Source organism: Rana temporaria, chromosome 5 (genome assembly GCF_905171775.1).
Source record: "Rana temporaria chromosome 5, aRanTem1.1, whole genome shotgun sequence".
In the NCBI taxonomy this organism is placed as follows: Eukaryota; Metazoa; Chordata; class Amphibia; order Anura; family Ranidae; genus Rana; species Rana temporaria.
The window spans coordinates 14,507,060-14,526,096 of record NC_053493.1 but is presented as its reverse complement, the minus strand read 5'-3'; the positions used below and the strand labels follow the sequence as shown (position 1 = coordinate 14,526,096).

General features: G+C 45.2%; 1 protein-coding gene across 2 annotated transcripts in view; it reads left to right on the top strand.

Annotated features, from left to right (window-relative positions):
- Window positions 1-13,482, top strand: part of LOC120939830 (protein brambleberry-like) — a 50,520-nt gene extending 37,038 nt beyond the window's left edge. For both annotated transcript variants that reach the window (XM_040352207.1, XM_040352208.1), the window contains exons 11-13: window positions 3,663-3,841; window positions 8,318-8,418; window positions 12,690-13,482. In XM_040352207.1, the coding sequence (XP_040208141.1) occupies window positions 3,663-3,841; window positions 8,318-8,418; window positions 12,690-12,828 (419 nt within the window). In that variant the 3' untranslated portion in view covers window positions 12,829-13,482. The remainder of the gene's footprint in view (window positions 1-3,662; window positions 3,842-8,317; window positions 8,419-12,689) is intronic.
- Window positions 13,483-19,037: the final 5,555 nt, after the last annotated feature.

The following is a 19,037-nucleotide window of genomic DNA, read 5'->3' as shown; positions in this document are numbered from 1 at the left end:
ATATATATATATATATATATATATATATTTTTTTTTTTTCAAAATTGTCGCTGTATTTTTGTTTATAGCGCAAAAAAAAAAAAAACGCAGAGATCAAATACCACCAAAAAAAGCTCTATTTGTAGGAGGAAAAAAATACGTCAATTTTGTTTGGGAGCCACGTCGCGCGACTGCGCAATTGTCCGTTAAATCGACAGTGCCGAATGGCAAAAAGTGGCATGGTCTTCGGCCAGCCAAATGGTCTGGGGCTGAAGTGGTTAAGTAAAATGAGATTGCCAGGCATGAGCAGATGGCTAGCAGTTGGTGCCCATGAATTTCTTTAAATGATGCTAATTAAGGAGCAGTTGAACTGGGAGACATTGGGGGGGCTACCAATGATGACCTACTGGAAATGCTTTTATTTCCGTATTTGGTGGATGGCAGTCAGTGAAGCCACCAAGTTACAATTGTAAGATTTCCACTCGGCATTCTCCTTTTCTGAATGGTTGCCTTGCCCATTACAAGGAGCTTCCACCATCCTTGCAAGACTTCTAAATTCCTCCTATCAAGAGGAGCGTCGGGCTGCATTCACACCTGAGCGTCGGTCGTTTTTTCGGGCGTTTTTTTTCCGGCGGTTTGTCACGCGTATTCATGCTTATTTGCGCGTTTGCATACAGCGTCGTCCAACGTTTTTGTACTTCGACGTTTTTTATTTTAGCCAATAGGAAAAATTATCATCTTTTCATCACTTGTTGCTATGTTGGTAAAAATGTTTAATCTTCTGCCTGGGCGACAAGTTTTATTAACCACTTAAGCCCGGACCAATATGCTGCTAAATGCCCAAAGGCGTTTTTACAATTCGGCACTGCGTCGCTTTAACAGACAATTGCGCGCTCGTGCGACGTGGCTCCCAAACAAAATTGACATCCTTTTTTCCCCACAAATAGAGCTTTCTTTTGGTGGTATTTGATCACCTCTGCGGTTTTTATTTTTTGCGCTATAAACAAAAGTAGAGCGACAATTTTGAAAAAAATGCAATCTTTTTTACTTTTTGCTGTAATAAATATCCCCCAAAAACATATATAGAATTTATTTTTTTCCTCAGTTTAGGCCGATACGTATTCTTCTACCTATTTTTGGTAAAAAAAATCAAAATAAGCGTTTATCGATTTGGTTTGCGCAAAATTTATAGCGTTTACAAAATAGGGGATATCTTTATTGCATTTTTATTAATTTTTTTTTACTACTAATGGCGGCGATCAGCGATTTTTTTTTTTTTTTTCGTGACTGCGACATTATGGCGGACACTTCGGACACTTTTGACACATTTTTGGGACCATTGTCATTTTCACAGCAAAAAATGCATTTAAATTGCATTGTTTATTGTGAAAATGACAGTTGCAGTTTGGGAGTTTGGGGTGTGGCTGTAGGTCTGACGTCATCGATTGTGTCTCCCCTATAAAGGGGATGACACGATCGATGCGCCACCACAGTGAAGCACGGGGAAGCCGTGTTTACATACGGCTCTCCCCGTTCTTCAGCTCCAGGGAGCGATCGCGACGGAGCGGCTATAAACGAATAGCCGCGCCGTCGTCCCGGATCGCTCCCCGAGGGAATCCGCCCGTGGAAAGGCAAGGACGTATATTTACGTCCTTCTGCCTGTCCGTGCCATTGTGCGGACGTATATAGTCGTGCGGCGGGCGTTAAGGGGTTAATTAAAGCGACAAAACGCCCGTAGCAAATGCTCGTTGTCGCGCTAGTCGCTTGAATTGAGCGTTTCCATTACTTTCTATGGGAAATGGAAACGCTCAAATACGCCCAAACCCGCCCGATACGTGTGACAAAAAGGGTCCGGAACTTGTTTGAGCTTCAGGCGTTTGGCGTCAGGCGTATTGGCGTGCAGATGTGAACCATCTCCATAGGGAATAATGTATTTTTTCCCCTCCTAGCGTATTTGAGCGTCGCGCTTCAAGCGACAAAACGCTCAGGTGTGAATGCAGCCTAAGGGCCCATATCCTCATGGTGGTCAGTAGCAGAGCTGGGAACCGAGGAAGAGAGCATGCGCCCCCTAGAGTCGATAACCCATCTAAAACTAGCAGATAGGTGGAGCCTGTTGGGTCAAGCCAACACATGCTTTAACCACTTCCGGACCGCCGCATGTACATTTACGTCGGCAGAATGGCACGGACAGGCACATTGGCGTACCTGTACGTGCCTGCCTAGACGTGGGTCGGGGGTCCGATCGGGACCCCCCCCCCCCCCGGTACATGCGGCGGTTCCCGTGGCTTCAGGAGCGATCCGGGACGAGGGCGCGGCTATTCGTTTCTAGCCGCCCCCCTCGCGATCGCTCCCTGGAGCTGAAGAACGGGGAGAGCCGTATGTAAACACGGCTTCCCCGCGCTTCACTGTGGCGGCTGCATCGATCGTGTCATCCCTTTTATAGGGAGACTCGATCGATGACGTCACACCTACAGTTGTAAACACACACTAGGTGAACCCTAACTCCTACAGCGCCCCCTATGGTTAACTCCCAAACTGCAACTGTCATTTTCACAATAAACAATGCAATTTAAATGCATTTTTTGCTGTGAAAATGACAATGGTCCCAAAAATGTGTCAAAATTGTCCGAAGTGTCCGCCATAATGTCGCAGTCACGAAAAAAATCGCTGATCGCCGCCATTAGTCGTAAAAAAAAAAATAATAAAAAAAACTCTCCCCTATTTTGTAAACGCTATAAATTTTGCGCAAACCAATCGATTTTTTTTACCAAAAATAGGTAAAAGAATACGTATCGGCCTAAACTGAGGAAATTTTTTTTTTTATATATTTTTGGGGGATATTTATTATAGCAAAAAGTAAAAAATATTGCATTTTTTTTTCAAAATTGTCGCTCTATTTTTGTTTATAGCGCAAAAAATAAAAACCGCAGAGGTGATCAAATACCACCAAAAGAAAGCTCTATTTGTGGGGGAAAAAAGGACGCCAATTTTGTTTGGGAGCCACGTCGCACGACCGCGCAATTGTCTGTTAAAGCGACGCAGTGCCGAATTGTAAAAACCCCTTGGGTCATTTAGCAGCATATTGGTCCGGTCCTTTAAAGCGGTAGTTCACCCTCCTTCACCTCATTATTCCATTACTTTCGGCATCGTAGCGCGAGCTACGGTATGCCGGTCTTAAATTTTTAATCCCCGTACGTACTCACTGTGTTATCGATGATTGAAGAATCCGACTCCCGCGGGGAATGGGCGTGCCTATGGAGAGGGAGGATGATTGACGGCCGGCTCTGGCACGTCACGCTCCCCGAAGACAGCCGGAGTAGGTCTCGGCTACTCACAGCGCCTGCGCACAGGCTATGCGCAGGCGCCGTGAATAGCCAAGCCTATTTCGGCTATTTCCGGAGAAGCGTGACCTGCCAGGGCCGGCCGTCAATCACCTTCTCTCACCATAGGAACGCCCATTCCCCGGATTCTTCAATCATCGATAGCACAGTGAGTACGGGGATTAAAAATTTAGGACCGGCATACCGTAGCTCGCGCTACGATGCCGAAAGTAATGGTCTAATAAAAAAAAACATTTTTTTTTTTTTTTAACAGGGTGAACCCCCGCTTTAAGTGGTTAAGGCTTTGGAATATTCAATTGATATACTGTACCCAGAGTTTCATTTTTTCCCTTCATCTTGCAGATTCAGTGCTGGGTGATGACTCTTTGGTGAAAGATGTGTCAATCATCGCATCTCCGACACCCGTAGACTGGAAGGTGCAGCATGGATTGAGGACTCCCAGTCAGTCTACACCAGCTTTTAAGCTTCGCCGACTCAGTCTCACCAAATCCCTCCGGGTATATGAGAGCCCCTCCAAGGTGGTGAGTAGATCCCTGATGGACTTCACTGTAGAACGATCCTGACATTCCTCACATGATGGTCCTGGGTGGATCTCGCCTCTAATCTGTAATACTGAAGGAGATTTTGTTGAGGTTGTTTTAAAATAAAACTTTAGTCAGAAGATGAAGTCCTGCTAGATCACTTCAGGTTGGCCTCTTTTGCAGGTATCGCTATGTAAAACATTACAAATAAGTGTCTATATTTAAAATCCAGTAATACAGTGGAACCTCGGATTACGGGTATAATCCGATCCAAGAGAACGCTCGAAATCCAAAGCACTCGCATATCAAAGCAAGTTTCCCCATAGAAGTCAATGGAAACAAAAAATATATTTTTCTGCATTGACTTCAATGGCATGCAATACTGCATGTGGCCAGAGGTGGGGGGGGCGCCAGAGAGCCTCGGAAATACTCAGACATTTCTCCACGGCTCCAACGCCCCCGCACCACCTCTGGCCAAATGCGGTACTGCACACCGCAGAGGCTCATTTTGTGAGACAACACTCGCATACAGAGTCAGGATTTAAAAGAAAAAAACTTGTATTGCGAAACTCTCGTTAACCGTGTTACTCGCAATCTGAGGTTTCCCTGTACTGTCCCGCCCTGCTCTGCACATGCTCAGTTGCTGTCTATTTTTGGCATTGTGCTGAAAAGGAAAGCCACTAGACCTCCAAACCACTGTCCTCCAGATGTTGAACTACACGTCCCATGAGGCATGGTAAAATTCTGACAGCCACAGACATGACTGGGCATAATGGGAATTTTAGTTCCTGAACATCTGGAGGGCAATAGTTTGGAGACCCCTTCACTAGAGGCCGTTGGCCTAAAGATATAGTGCTGCTCAGGGGCTCCAGACTTCAGCCAATCCCTTTTTATGTGCAGTGGTGGCCTCTGAGGTTCCAGGAGGGGGAATTGGGTTAGAAAAGTTGCAAATGGTGTATACCAATGTTTGGTGACCATCCTTTTTTTCTCTTCCGTTCATGGACGGACACAGCAGCATTGACCTTAGGGTTATAATCACCTTGTGTGCATTAGCATTGGTGCTTGACCCCCCCCCACCACCACCACCACTCGCAGCACTGCTGGCTTCCCTCCTCTCCTGCCAGTTGCTACAAACACACAGGAGGATCTTCAGGATGAACGGGGAAGGGGATGGTAACCATGTTTACTGGCCTCTTCCTTTTCTGAACAATCACTCTGTTCATTAATAACTGAAGCATAAATAAGCGGTGTTTACTATGCTTCGCTTTATGAACAAACAAAAAGGCTGTGCAGAGCTCTTCATGTTCATTCTGCGCAGCTGAGGCTGCGGGGAGGAACTGGGAATGTTTCGACCCTGATATTTCACCAAAGCCTACATTGCATTGTGGGGGAAAAAAGAATTTAAAGTGAAAATACAAAAAGTTAGGGCTCATTCACGTGTGTGTACTTCTATATATGCATACGCATGCATGTGCATTTCAGCTTTGGGGTGCACACCCCAATGCAATAGGCTGCACACCGACGTTTACTTCTAATGGTACCCGTAGCTATAACACCAGCTGCCACTATTGGGAACCAGTGTTTCAGCAACATGATTGATAAAGAAACTACTTACCTGCTCCTGTGGTGACAGAGGTCGACCGATATGGGTTTTTTTTTCTCTTGCTGATGCCAATATTTAGAAATCGGGGCGGCCGATGACTGATATATGTTGCCGATTTTTGTGGCCGTTTTTTTTTTTTATCTTCTCAGAAAATCTAGGGTGGAGAGGTGGGGTGCAGCCTATCGGTATCCATTAGTGCCTACCAGTGCAGCCTGTCGGAGCAACCTCATCAGATTAAGTGCCACTTCATTGGTGCCCACCAGTGCAGCCCATCAGTGTCCATTCGTGCCACCTCATCAGTGCCCACCAGTGGAGCCTGTCAGCGCCACCTCATCAGTGCCCATTTGTGCAGGCAACCAGACCAGTGCCAAGCTGTCATTCACTGCCACCTCACCAGTGCCCACCAGTGTAGCGCTCCATTCTGTCCCCTTGCATGGCCAAAGACTGCTCCATTCGTCCCCTGACGTGCTGCACTGCGGGGGAAAAAAAGTCAGCAGGCAGCGGCCGTGATAGCAGCTGTTTAGAATAGACGGTGGGGCGGGGGGGGCTAGGGGGGATTTCCACCCACCACGCCCCTGCCTCAGATCCCAAACAATCGGCCTCTTTTTACATAATAATCGGCCGATGCTGATTTCTTTAACCTCTTCCATACCGGGCAGTTATACACACTTCCATACCAGGCCTATTCTGGCACTTCTCTCCTACATGTACAAATCATAATTTTTTTGCTAGAAAATTACGCAGAACCCCCAAACATTATATATGTTTTTTTAGCAGACACCCTAGGGAATAAAACGACGGTCATTGAAACCTTTTATCTTGCACGGTATTTGCGCAATAATTTTTCAAACGCCTTTTTTTGGGAAAAAAATTGTTTCATGAATTAAAAAAATTTAAAAACAGTAAAGTTAGCCCAATTTTTCTGTAAAATATGAAATATGATGTTACACCGAGTAAATAGATACCTAACATGTCACGCTTTAAAATTGCGCACACTCATGGAATGGCGCCAAACTTCGGTACTTAAAAATCTCCATAGGCAACGATTTGAAATTTTTTACAGGTTACCAGTTTAGATTTACAGAGGAGATCTAGTGCTAGAATTGTTGCTGGCACTCTAACGCACGCGGCGATACCTCACATATGTGGTTTATACAGCGTTTACATATGTCGGCGGGACTTGCGTGTGCGTTCGCTTCTGCGCGCAAGCTACCGGGGACAGGGGCGTTAAAAAAATAAATTTTTATTTCTTTTTTTTTTTATATATTTATTTCTTTCTTTACACTTTTTTTTTTAATTTTTTTTTTTTTTTATCACTTTTATTCCTATTACAAGGAATGTAAACCTCCCTTGTAATAGGAATGTGTGTGACAGGTACTCTTTATGGAGAGATGCAGGGTCAATAAGACCCCACATCTCTCCTCCAGGCTGGAAAGCATGAAATCGGTGAAAAAAAATTCACCGATCTCATGCTTGTGGTTGCTTAGCAGCCGCAATCGCGGCTTTGTTTACTTACGGGGACCCGGGCGTGACGTCATCACATCGCGCCCGGGTCCTCCGACGGTCATAGAGATGACTGGTGACCATCTGGTCACCAGTCATCTCTATGCTTCCTGCGAGCGCCGGACGATTCGTTCTCCGGGCCCCCGATGGCACGGGAGAGCCCGGAGAAGCACCGGATGGCGGCGGGAGGGGGGGGATGTCCCCTCCCGCCGCCTGTAAGAACGATCTAGCGGCGGAACTGCCGCTATGATCGTTCTTACGTTGTGCAGAATCGCCGGCAGTTTAGAAGGATATCTGAATGATGCCTCTTAGCTGCAGGCATCATTCAGATATCCACACGGAAAGCCCAGGACGTCATATGACGTCCACTCTGAACGGCAGAAGTTCTTTGTGGACGTCATTTTACTATGGGCCGGTAGGGAAGTGGTTAAAAAGGCCAAGTATGGATATAACGGTCGACCTCTAGTGACGGTGTCGCTCATCACGGGACCAGTGTTGGCAATCGTCCGTATTTTTATGGACAGTTCGTAAAAACGGGCACTTCCCCCCCCCCCCGTTCGTAAATGTCCGTGGTTGCGGAAATATGACAGTAAAAATAGCCAAGATTGGTTCAACTTGGAACTGCGCATGGATGTTGGAGGCAGGGGGTGATTGGAGGAAGGGGGTGATGGTGGCTGCGGTGGCATCGCAGAGGGTGGGGCTGGTGGCATCGCAGAGGGGGGGGCTGGAGACAAGGGTTGTTGGTGGCATCGCAGAGGGGGGGGTGGTGGCATTGCAGAGGGGGGGGGTGGCATCGCAGAGGGGGGGGTGGTGGCATCGCAGAGGGTGGGGATGGAGACAAGGGTTGTTGGTGGCACCGCAGAGGGGGATGGAGGCAGGGGGAGATTGGAGGCAGGGGAGATTGTAGCACTACAGAGGGTGGTGAATACAGGGGGTGTTGGTGGCAGAGGGGGATGGAGGCAGGGGATGATGTGACTAAGTAATTTGCCCTTATTATATTGAAAATAACAATGTTTTTTTTTTTTTTTTTTCTCCTTAATATCTACCTTAAATCACATTGCGATTTGCCTAGCGTACTTGTTGCCTTAATACCGATATTTGCACCTAAAAATTTAATTTAGTAACATTTGTGAAATGCCAGTTAAAACGTGGCTGCGTCAGTAAATTTCGGGTGTCGTGCCAGTAAATTTCAATCTGGTAGGTTGGCAACACTGCACAGGACACAATGCTACTGAATTTCCCTCTCCAGTGATGGAGGAACATCTAGATAGCATAGCCAGTAATGGCGATTGTTATAGGAGCCGGTCAGTGCTGTGTGATCCAGGATTGGTGTAACAGGACCCTCACCACATGATCATTTGTACCCTCAGGTGGCGCAGGACCGAATACCCCAGAGACACCTGGGTGCTGCATTCGATTCACTTTCGGAGTCGAAGAATTACAGTCCAAACAGCTCAATGTCCAGTAACCTGTGAGTATCAAATAAGTATTTTTAATATTTCAAGTTGGGAGCTCCAATGAATGTGGATGAAATATGTAAACGGTGTTCAAACCACACATGTGCGTTATTGCTGCGATTGTAAGAGCAATAATTCTAGCGCTAGACCTCTGCTGTAACTATAAACGGGTAACCTGTATCTATGGAGATTTTTTTTAGTACTGTAGCTTGTCTCCATTCCACTTGCGTGCGCAATTTAAAGCATGACACGTTGGATATCTATTTACTCGGCGTAACATAATCTTTCACGTGGTTTTTCAATTTATTAAAGTGTATTTTTTTATGTGTGTGTGTGTATGTGTGTGTGTGTGTGTATGTATGTGTGTGTGTATATATATATATATATTAATCTCATTAATGTCATAGTTAACTCACGATTAATCGCGCAATTAAGGAGGTTCACCCTTTAAAACTTTTTTCTTTTTTTTTTTCTTATTTTTTTTTTTTTTTTTTTTATAATATTAAATTGTGTTTTTTTTTTTGTTTTTTTTGACATTTTGATCACTTTTATTGCTGTCACAAGGAATGTAAACATCCCTTGTGACAGCAATAGGTGGTGACAGGTACTCTTTATGGAGGGATCGGGGTCTAAAAGACCTCCGAGCCCTCCTTTGCACTTCAAAGTATTCAGATCGCCGAAAACGGCGATTCTGAATACTGTGTACTTTTTTAAATCCGGCGTCATTGGCAGCCGAGAAACCCGGAAGTGACGTCATGACACCGCTTCCGTGGTTTCAATGCGGAGACTGAATCAAAGCCGTTTACGGCTTAGTGTCAGTCTCCGCCTGAACACAGAACGCGGCGGATGGAGGATCGGGTCTCCCGGTGGGACGGGAGGCCCGGTCAGAGCGGCGGGAGGGGGGGGATGTCCCCTCCCGCTCCTCCGGCATAACAACCGAGCGGCTTTTAGCCGCATCGGTTGTTATGTTTGGATAGCCGATCGCCGGCTCTAAACAACGGTACCGGGATGATGCCTGCGGCTGCTGGCATCATCCCGGTATAACCCCCGAACGCCGAGGACGCATATATGCGTCCTGTCGGCGTGAAAGGGTTAAGAGGTACGTGCTGACAAAAAAAAAATGTTTTAAAGGGTGAACCTCGTTAATCGCGCGATAAAAAAATTGACGGCGTTAAAATGGGTTTGTGTTAACGCCGTTAACGCGTTTAACTGACAGCACTAATATATATATATATATATATATATATATATATATATATATATATATATATATATATATATATATATATATATATATATATATATATATATATATATACATACATACATACATACATACATACATACATACATACATACATACATACATACATACATACATACATACATACATACATACATACATACATACATACATACATACATATATATACACACAGTGTGGGGATGGAAAGTTTGGGCACCCCAGGTAAAAATTTGTATTAATGTGCATAACGAAGCCAAGGAAAGATGGAAAAATCTCCAAAAGGCATCAAATTACAGATTAGACATTCTTATAATATGTCAAAAGTTAGATTTTTTTTTTCCATCATTTACACTTTCAAAATTACAGAAAACAAAAAAATTACGTCTGCAAAAGTTTGGGCACCCTGCAGAATTTCTAGCATGCACCGCCCCCTTTGCAAAGCTGAGACCTGCCAGTGTCATGGATTGTTCTCAATCATCGTCTGGGAAGACCGGGTGATGCCAATCTCAAAGGTTTTAAATGCCCAGACTCATCTGACCTTGCCCCAACAATCAGCACCATGGCTTCTTCTAAGCAGTTGTCTAGAAAACTGAAAGTGAAAATAGTTGACGCTCACAAAGCTGGAGAAGGCTATAAGAAGATAGCAAAGCGTTTTCAGATGTCAATATCCTCTGTTCGGAATGTAATTAAGAAATGGCAGTCATCAGGAACAGTGGAAGTTAAAGCAAGATCTGGAAGACCAAGAAAAATATCAGACAGAACAGCTCGCAGGATTGTGAGAAAAGCAATTCAAAACCCACGTTTGACGTCACGATCCCTCCAGAAAGATCTGGCAGACACTGGAGTTGTGGTACACTATTCCACTATAAAGAGATACTTGTACAAATATGGTCTTCATGGAAGAGTCATCAGAAGAAAACCTCTTCTACGTCCTCACCACAAAAATCAGCGTTTGAACTTTGCAAATGAACATATAGACAAGCCTGATGCATTTTGGAAACAAGTTCTGTGGACCGATGAGGATAAAATAGAACTTTTTGGCCGGAATGAGCAAAGGTACGTTTGGAGAAGAAAGGGCACAGAATTTAATGAAAATAACCTCTGTCCAACTGTGAAGCATGGGGGTGGATCAATCATGCTTTGGGGTTGTATTGCAGCCAGTGGCACAGGGAACATTTCACGAGTAGAAGGAAAAATGGATTCAATAAAATTTCAGCAAATTTTGGATGGTAATTTGATGCCATCTGTGAAAAAGCTGAAGTTAAAGAGAGGATGGCTTTTACAAATGGATAATGATCCTAAACACACCTCAAAATCCACGGGGGATTACATCAAGAGGCGTAAACTGAAGGTTTTGCCATGGCCTTCACAATCTCCTGACCTCAACATAATTGAAAATCTATGGATAGACCTTAAAAGAGCCGTGCGTGACAGACAGCCCAGAAATCTCAAAGAACTGGAAGACTTTTGTAAGGAAGAATGGGCAAAGATCCCTCAAACAAGAATTGGAAGACTCTTGGCTGGCTACAAAAAGCGTTTACAAGCTGTGATACTTGCCAAAGGGGGCAGTACAAGATATTAACTCTGCAGGGTGCCCAAACTTTTGCAGATGCCATTTTTTTCTGTAATTTTGAAAGTGTAAATGATGGAAATAAAATGTAACTTTTTTTGGCATATTATAAGAATGTCTAATCTGTAATTTGATGCCTTTTGGAGATTTTTCCGTCTTTCCTCGGCTTCGTTATGCACATTAATACAAATTTTTACCTGGGGTGCCCAAACTTTCGATCCCCAGAGTGTATATGTGTATATATGTATCTGCATGGAGGTCTATGGAAATCGCAATTCGAAGTCGCCAAAAGTAGTACAGAGACTACTTTTGGGAATCCTTTGCGTCACCGCACTGATTTGAACAGTGGTATGGGATTTGACATGTCAATTTGCGTTCCAAATCCCTCCAATTTTATCCAAGGCTCTAACTTTTTTTTTTAAGCATACATACAACAGGCCACAAGCTGTGGCAAACAACCACCGGCTATAACAGTTACCAGTGGACCGTTACAAACAACAAAAAATAAAGACTAAAATTAAATTAAATCTCCCCCCCCCCCCCCAAAGCTCCAACTTTTAAACGGGGTACCAGAAAAGGCCTGGTGGGTCAGCCAGTGGTATACTTTGGAAAGCTGTGACTGATTAGACTTTGCACACCATTTTTGATGCACCTGGAAGAGATTTGTGTCAACTAATAGTTCAGTTAGGCTTAAAGGGGTTGTAAAGGTAATTTTTTCCCCTAAATAGCTTCCTTTACCTTAGTGCAGTCCTCATTCACTTACCTCATCCTTCCATTTTGCTTTTAAATGTCCTTATTTCTTCTGAGAAATCCTCACTTCCTGTTCTTCTGTCTGTAACTCCACACAGTAATGTGAGGCTTTCTCCCTGGTGTGGAGTGTCGTGCTCGCCCCTCCCTTGGACTACAGGAGAGTCAGGATGCTCTCTAAGTTGCAGATAGAGAAAGGAGCTGAGTGTTAGTGGGCGTCCTGACTCTCCTGTAGTCCAAGGGTGGGGGCGAGCATGACACTCCACACCAGGGAGAAAGCCTTGCATTACTGTGTGGAGTTACAGACAGAAGAACAGGAAGTGAGGATTTCTCAGAAGAAATAAGGACATTTAAAAGCAAAATGGAAGGATGAGGTAAGTGAAGGAGGACTGCACTAAGGGAAAGGAAGCTATTTAGGAAATAAAATTGTACATTTACAACCCCTTTAAGAGTGGCGGTGGGGTGTGGAGGGCTGGGGGGGGTTGTTTGCCCCTGTGCAGCACCATGACAGTTACAGATCAGAGGCTAAGATGGCAGCTTCCTTGGCTGAAAAGGAGGGTTTAGTGCCAAAAAAGGTGAACTAGTCCGTAAAATATGGAGACTACCTTTGCAGACCTTTGTGTGCTCATTTCTTGGCTGTGATCAGATTTTTTCCTTCGCTGACCAGAGAGAAGTGCTGAGGAATTCCGTTTGCTTCACCATTTTCTTTGTCTCCCATCCAGCTCCGTTTCTTTGATGTCTCCACGCCAGTTCTGCCAGGCCATCACCAGAGCCGGCCAGCCATGCCGGAACAAAGCCAGCAGCGGCCAGGAGTTTTGCCGGGTTCACACCTCAGGGCAGACGTCCTACACGGCCCAGTGAGCCTGGCGCTCGAGTCCTTGTCCTAGGCCTCCCTACTGGTGCCCCCAACCAAGCCTTGAATACTGGTGCACCCAACCAAGCCTTGAATACTGGTGCACCCAACCAAGCCTTGAATACTGGTGCACCCAACCAAGCCTTGAATACTGGTGCACCCAACCAAGCCTTGAATACTGGTGCCCCCAACCAAGCCTTGAATACTGGTGCACCCAACCAAGCCTTGAATACTGGGTTGTTGTGTTGGGTCAGGTTGGCACTTTGCTTTTCGGTGGGTGACATCTTATTCTCTGCAGCCACACAGGACAAGACGGGGTCAGCGGCAAATATTCCACAATATGAATTTATCAGTCAACGAAATTCGGCGTCCTTTTATTTTTTCGATATTCATTTTAATTCGACTGAATGTTGTCGGAAGGAATTTTTGACTCTCCTCCCTGGACCCAGATTGATGGACTTTTGGGGTGAGCAGGACGGGTAATATTTGGGGTTCGGGTCTCGGGAATGCATTTATTAATCTTACCGTCTATAAAATGAATGTTCGGCCTCCCAGCAATCATGCACTTTTACACAGCAGGATATTTATCATATTTTATTGTATAATTGTACATTTTTGTGATGTTTCTGTACTAGACCTTTTATAATAAATCTTTAGAAATTCCTTTGTCTTGTATATGATCAATGCCTATGCAAAACGATTCTGCCTTGCTATTGGAATATAAAATCTTAACTGCTTTTGACACCTGCAGACAAGTGCATGAAGTGGAACTAAAGTCTTTCATTTTAGGACTACTAAAAAAAAGTAGTACCTGTTTATCTTCAATGAAACAAGAAAAGCTGCTTAACCACTTAAGCCCCGGACCTTTAGGCAGCTAAATGCCCAGGCCAGGTTTTGCGATTCGGCGCTGCGTCGCTTTAACTTGACAATTGCGCGGTCGTGCGACGTGGCTCCCAAACAAAATTGGCGTCCTTTTTTCCCCACAAATAGAGCTTTCTTTTGGTGGTATTTGATCACCTCTCCGGTATTTATTTTTTGCGCTATAAACAAAAATAGAGCAAAAGTTTTGAAAAAAATTCAATATTTTTTTACTTTTTGCTGTAATAAATATCCCCCAAAAACATAACATTTTTTTTTTTCTCAGTTTAGGCCGATACGTATTCTTCTACCTATTTTTGGTAAAAAAAATCGCAATAAGCGTTTATCGATTGGTTTGCGCAAAATTTATAGTGTTTAAAAAATAGGGGATAGTTTTATTATTATTTTTTTTTTTTTACTACTAATGGCGGCGATCAGCGATTTTTTTTTTTTCGTGACTGCGACATTATGGCGGACACTTCGGACAATTTTGACAAATTTTTGGGACCATTGTCATTTTCACAGCAAAAAATGCATCTAAATTGCATTGTTTATTGTGAAAATGACAGTTGCAGTTTGGGAGTTAACCACAGGGGGCAATGAAGGAGTTAGGGTTCACCTAGTGTGTGTTTACAACTGTAGGGGGTGTGGCTGTAGGTCTGACGTCATCGATCAAGTCTCCCTATAAAAGGGATCACTCGATCGATGGGCCGCCACAGTGAAGCACGGGGAAGCCGTGTTTACATACGGCTCTCCCCGTTCTTCAGCTCCGGGGAGCGATCCCGAGGGGGCGGCTAGAAACGAATAGCCGCGCCCTCGTCCTAGATCGCTTCCCGTGGGTTTCCGACCGCCGCATGTACCGGGGGGGGGGGTTCCGATCGGACCCCCGGCTCGCGGAAAGGCGGGGACGTACATGTACGCCCATATGCGCCATTCTGTGGACGTATATGTACATGCGGCAGGCGTTAACTGCTTAATCCCCCCCACACACCAATCTGGTGCTAACCCAGCTCACATGCTGTGTAACATAAGGAAATGATTCCGGACGGCTGCACTTCTAAAAATACTTTTATTGAAGCTTCATATGACAAGTGGTTGACAGGGAGCCGGGGACAAAAAGGTAGAAGCATTTCGCACAAATGTTGGCACTTAGTCATTGCCTGAGGTTAGGGGTGTCCCTTCCAATCGGCTCTCTGCACCTTGCGCGGGCACGATCGCTGCCAGGCAAACGCGATCGCTCGTTACAGAGCGGGGACCGGGAGCTGTGTGTGTAAACACACAGCTCCTGGTCCTGTCGGGGAGAAATGCTGATCTTTTCTTCATACAATGTAACAGAAGATCAGTCATTTCCCCATGTCAGTCCCACCCCCCTACAGTTAGAACACACACAGGGAACATACTTGACCCCTTTCCTGCCCCCTAGTGTTAACCCCTTCACTGCCAGTGGCATTTTTATAGTATCCAATGCATTTTTATAGCACTGAGCGCTATAAAAATGCCATAAGGTCGCAGTATCGAAAAGAAATCGCTGATCGCCGCCATTACTAGTAAAAAAAAATATTAATAAAAATACCCCCTATTTTGTAAACGCTATAACTTTTGCGCAAACCAATCAATAAACGCTTATTGCGATTTTTTTTTTTTTTTTTGTGTACGGCTCGGCCCAACCCCTCCAAGGCAGCCAGCATATATATCTTTTGTGGCCAGATAACCAGGCGGGCCAGACTTTGGATATGCCTGCTTTAAACTAACCTCTCTAGCCCTGAAAAGGGGGGGAATATACATTCCTTTTTCGCAGGCGATCCAAGCCGATCTCCTGCGGCGGAAGCTCTTCTGAGTACACGTCTGACAACGGCTGTGAAATGAATAGGAAGTGACGTCTACCATAGAGTAACTATGGGGCTTCCGTTGGCGGACGTCCTCTACACCCACCTACACAGTGAAGCCGTGGCTGACAGCTCAGCCTGGGATCAGAGCTTCCGCCACTGGAGATTGGGTCAGATCGCCTGCAGAAAAGGTATGTATCCTTTTTTTTTTCTTTTCATGGCTAGAGGGGTTGGTGTTAGAATGTTGGTGGCTGTAGATGCAAGGATTTTAGGATTTGCATGGATTTCTACTTTAACTGAAGGAAAAGGTGATCTAAGACACACTTTCTTTTTTTTTTTCCTATTGCCTCGATTTCTTATATACAGGGCATCTGGAAAGTATTCACAATGCTTCACCTTTTCCACATTTTGTTATATTACAGCCTTATTCCAAAATGGATTCAATTTATTATTTTCTTATAACTTCTACAAACAATTCCCCATAATGACAACGTGAAAGAAGTCTGAAATCTTTGCAAATGTATTAAAAATCCCACGTACACAAGTATCACAGGCTCCTCCCACGTACACAAGTATCACAGGCTCCTCCCACGTACACAAGTATCACAGGCTCCTCCCACGTACACAAGTATCACAGGCTCCTCCCACGTACACAAGTATCACAGGCTCCTCCCACGTACACAAGTATCACAGGCTCCTCCCACGTACACAAGTATCACAGGCTCCTCCCACGTACACAAGTATCACAGGCTCCTCCCACGTACACAAGTATCACAGGCTCCTCCCACGTACACAAGTATCACAGGCTCCTCCCACGTACACAAGTATCACAGGCTCCTCCCACGTACACAAGTATCACAGGCTCCTCCCACGTACACAAGTATCACAGGCTCCTCCCACGTACACAAGTATCACAGGCTCCTCCCACGTACACAAGTATCACAGGCTCCTCCCACGTACACAAGTATCACAGGCTCCTCCCACGTACACAAGTATCACAGGCTCCTCCCACGTACACAAGTATCACAGGCTCCTCCCACGTACACAAGTATCACAGGCTCCTCCCACGTACACAAGTATCACAGGCTCCTCCCACGTACACAAGTATCACAGGCTCCTCCCACGTACACAAGTATCACAGGCTCCTCCCACGTACACAAGTATCACAGGCTCCTCCCACGTACACAAGTATCACAGGCTCCTCCCACGTACACAAGTATCACAGGCTCCTCCCACGTACACAAGTATCACAGGCTCCTCCCACGTACACAAGTATCACACCCATTGCCATGACACTCAGAATGAAGCTCAGGTGCCTCCTGTTTCCACTGATCATCCTTGAGATGTTTCTACAACTTGATTGGAGTCTACCTGTGGTCAATTCAGTTGATTGGACAGGATTTGGAAAAGGCACACACACCTGTCTATAGAAGGTCCCACAGGTAACAGTGCATGTCAGAGCACAAACCAAGCCATGAAGTCCAAGGAATTGTCTGTAAACCTCTGAGACAGGATTGTATCAAGCAGTGGCATTGCTATGGGGGCGCAGTCCGCACCTGGGTGACACCATCCCAAGGGCGGTAAAAGGCCTGGTTCCCTTTGGCAGTTTTTCAGCCTGGCTTGTGTGTGTCCCCCTCCTTCTCTCTCACCGAGCCTTGCCCTGTCACTATTCTCCGCCTAAGTGGCACAACTGATGCTCGCTGCACTGCACACTGATGCTGTGTTCTCCCTGGACCCCAGGTGTACATGAGGCTGAGCCGTCCGGTGCCTACCCTATGCTGGTGCGTTAACGGGCAGGGGGGTGGTGGATTGCGAAGGTGGTGTCCTCTGCCACCCAAGGAGTTGAGCTGTTATGATGGGGGGGGGGGGGGGGTGTAGGTTGGCATGGTTTAACACCTGAGCTGCCTTAAACTGTGATAACAGGGAGGGGTGTTTCTATTTGCATCTGGTGCCCTGTGCTCCTCTAAAAGGTGAAAGGTGTAGGACACAGCTACAGTACATTATATAGAGCTAGTTTGACAACTTGGGAGGGGTTGCTGTGTCCACCACCCGTGTATAGTAGCTGACCTGGCCTGATAAGGGGGTGGTGCAGGGTGTCCACGGCATCATCTTGCCACCTGGACTCTGCTCAGTTTGGCTGGGCAGCCCACTCTAGGAAATCGGGGGAGAAGATCTTTAGTCAGGGAGGTGACCAAGAACCCAGCGTTTCTCTGTGGAGAGAGGAGAACCTTCCAGAAGAACAACCATCTCTGCAGTGAAGCATGGTGGTGGCAACACCATGCTGTGGGGATGTTTTTCAGCGACAGGAACTGGGAGACGGCTGCATGCATCTTCCCCTCGATCCTGAGAGACATCTTTGAAGAAAACCTGATCCAGAGTGCTCTGGACCTCAGACTGGGGCGAAGGTTCATCTTCCAACAGAACAACGGCCCAGATAACAAAGTTGGGGCTACTCTGAATATCCACAATTGGTCCAGCCAGAGCCCAGACTTGAACCCGACTGAACATCTCTGGAGAGATCTGAAAATGGCTGAGCACCGACGCTCTCCATCCAACCTGATGGAGCTTGAGAGGTCCTGCAAAGAAGAAGATTGGGAGAAACTGCCCAAAAATAGGAGTGCCGAGCTTCTAGCATCATACTCAGAAAGACTGGAGGCTGTGATTGGTGCCAAAAGAGATTCTCCAAAGTAACAAGCAAAGGCTGTGATACTTATCTACATGGGATTATTATTTTCTAACAAACTTCTTCCACGTTGCCATTATGGGGTATTGTTTGTATAATTTTGAGAAAAATAAATTAAAACCATTTTGGAATATGGCTGTAACCCCCCCCCCCCCCCCCCAAAAAAAAAAAAAAAAGTGGAAAAAGTCAAGTGTTGTGAATACTTTCCGGATGCACTGCATCTGGATTTTTAACCACTTGCTTACTGGGCACATAAACCCCCTTCGTGCCCAGGCGAAATTTCAGCTTCCGGCACTGCGTCGCTTTAACTGACATTTGCGCAGTCGTGCGACGTGGCTCCCAAACAAAATTGACGTCCTTTTTTCCCCAAAAATAGAGCTTTATTTTGGTGGTATTTGATCACCTCTGCGGTTTTTATTTTTTTGCGCTATAAACAAAAAAAGAGCGACAATTTAAAAAATATATATATATTTTTTTACTTGTTGCTATAATAAATCTCCCATTTTTTTTAAAAAAAACTATTTTTTTTCTCAGTCTAGGCCGATACGTATTTTTCGACGTATTTGTAAAAAAAAAAAAAAAAAAAAAAAATCGCAATAAGCGACTGGTTTGCGCAAAAGTTATAGCGCCTACAAAATGGGGAACAGAATTATGATTTTTTTTCATTATTTTTTTTTTTACTAGTAATGGCGGCGATCTGCGATTTTTATTGGGACTGCAATATTGCGGCGGACGTATCGGACACTTTCGACACAAATTTGGGACCATTCACATTTATACAGCGATCAGTGCTATAAAAATGCACTAATTACTGTATAAATGTGACTGGCAGGGAAGGGGTTAACACTAG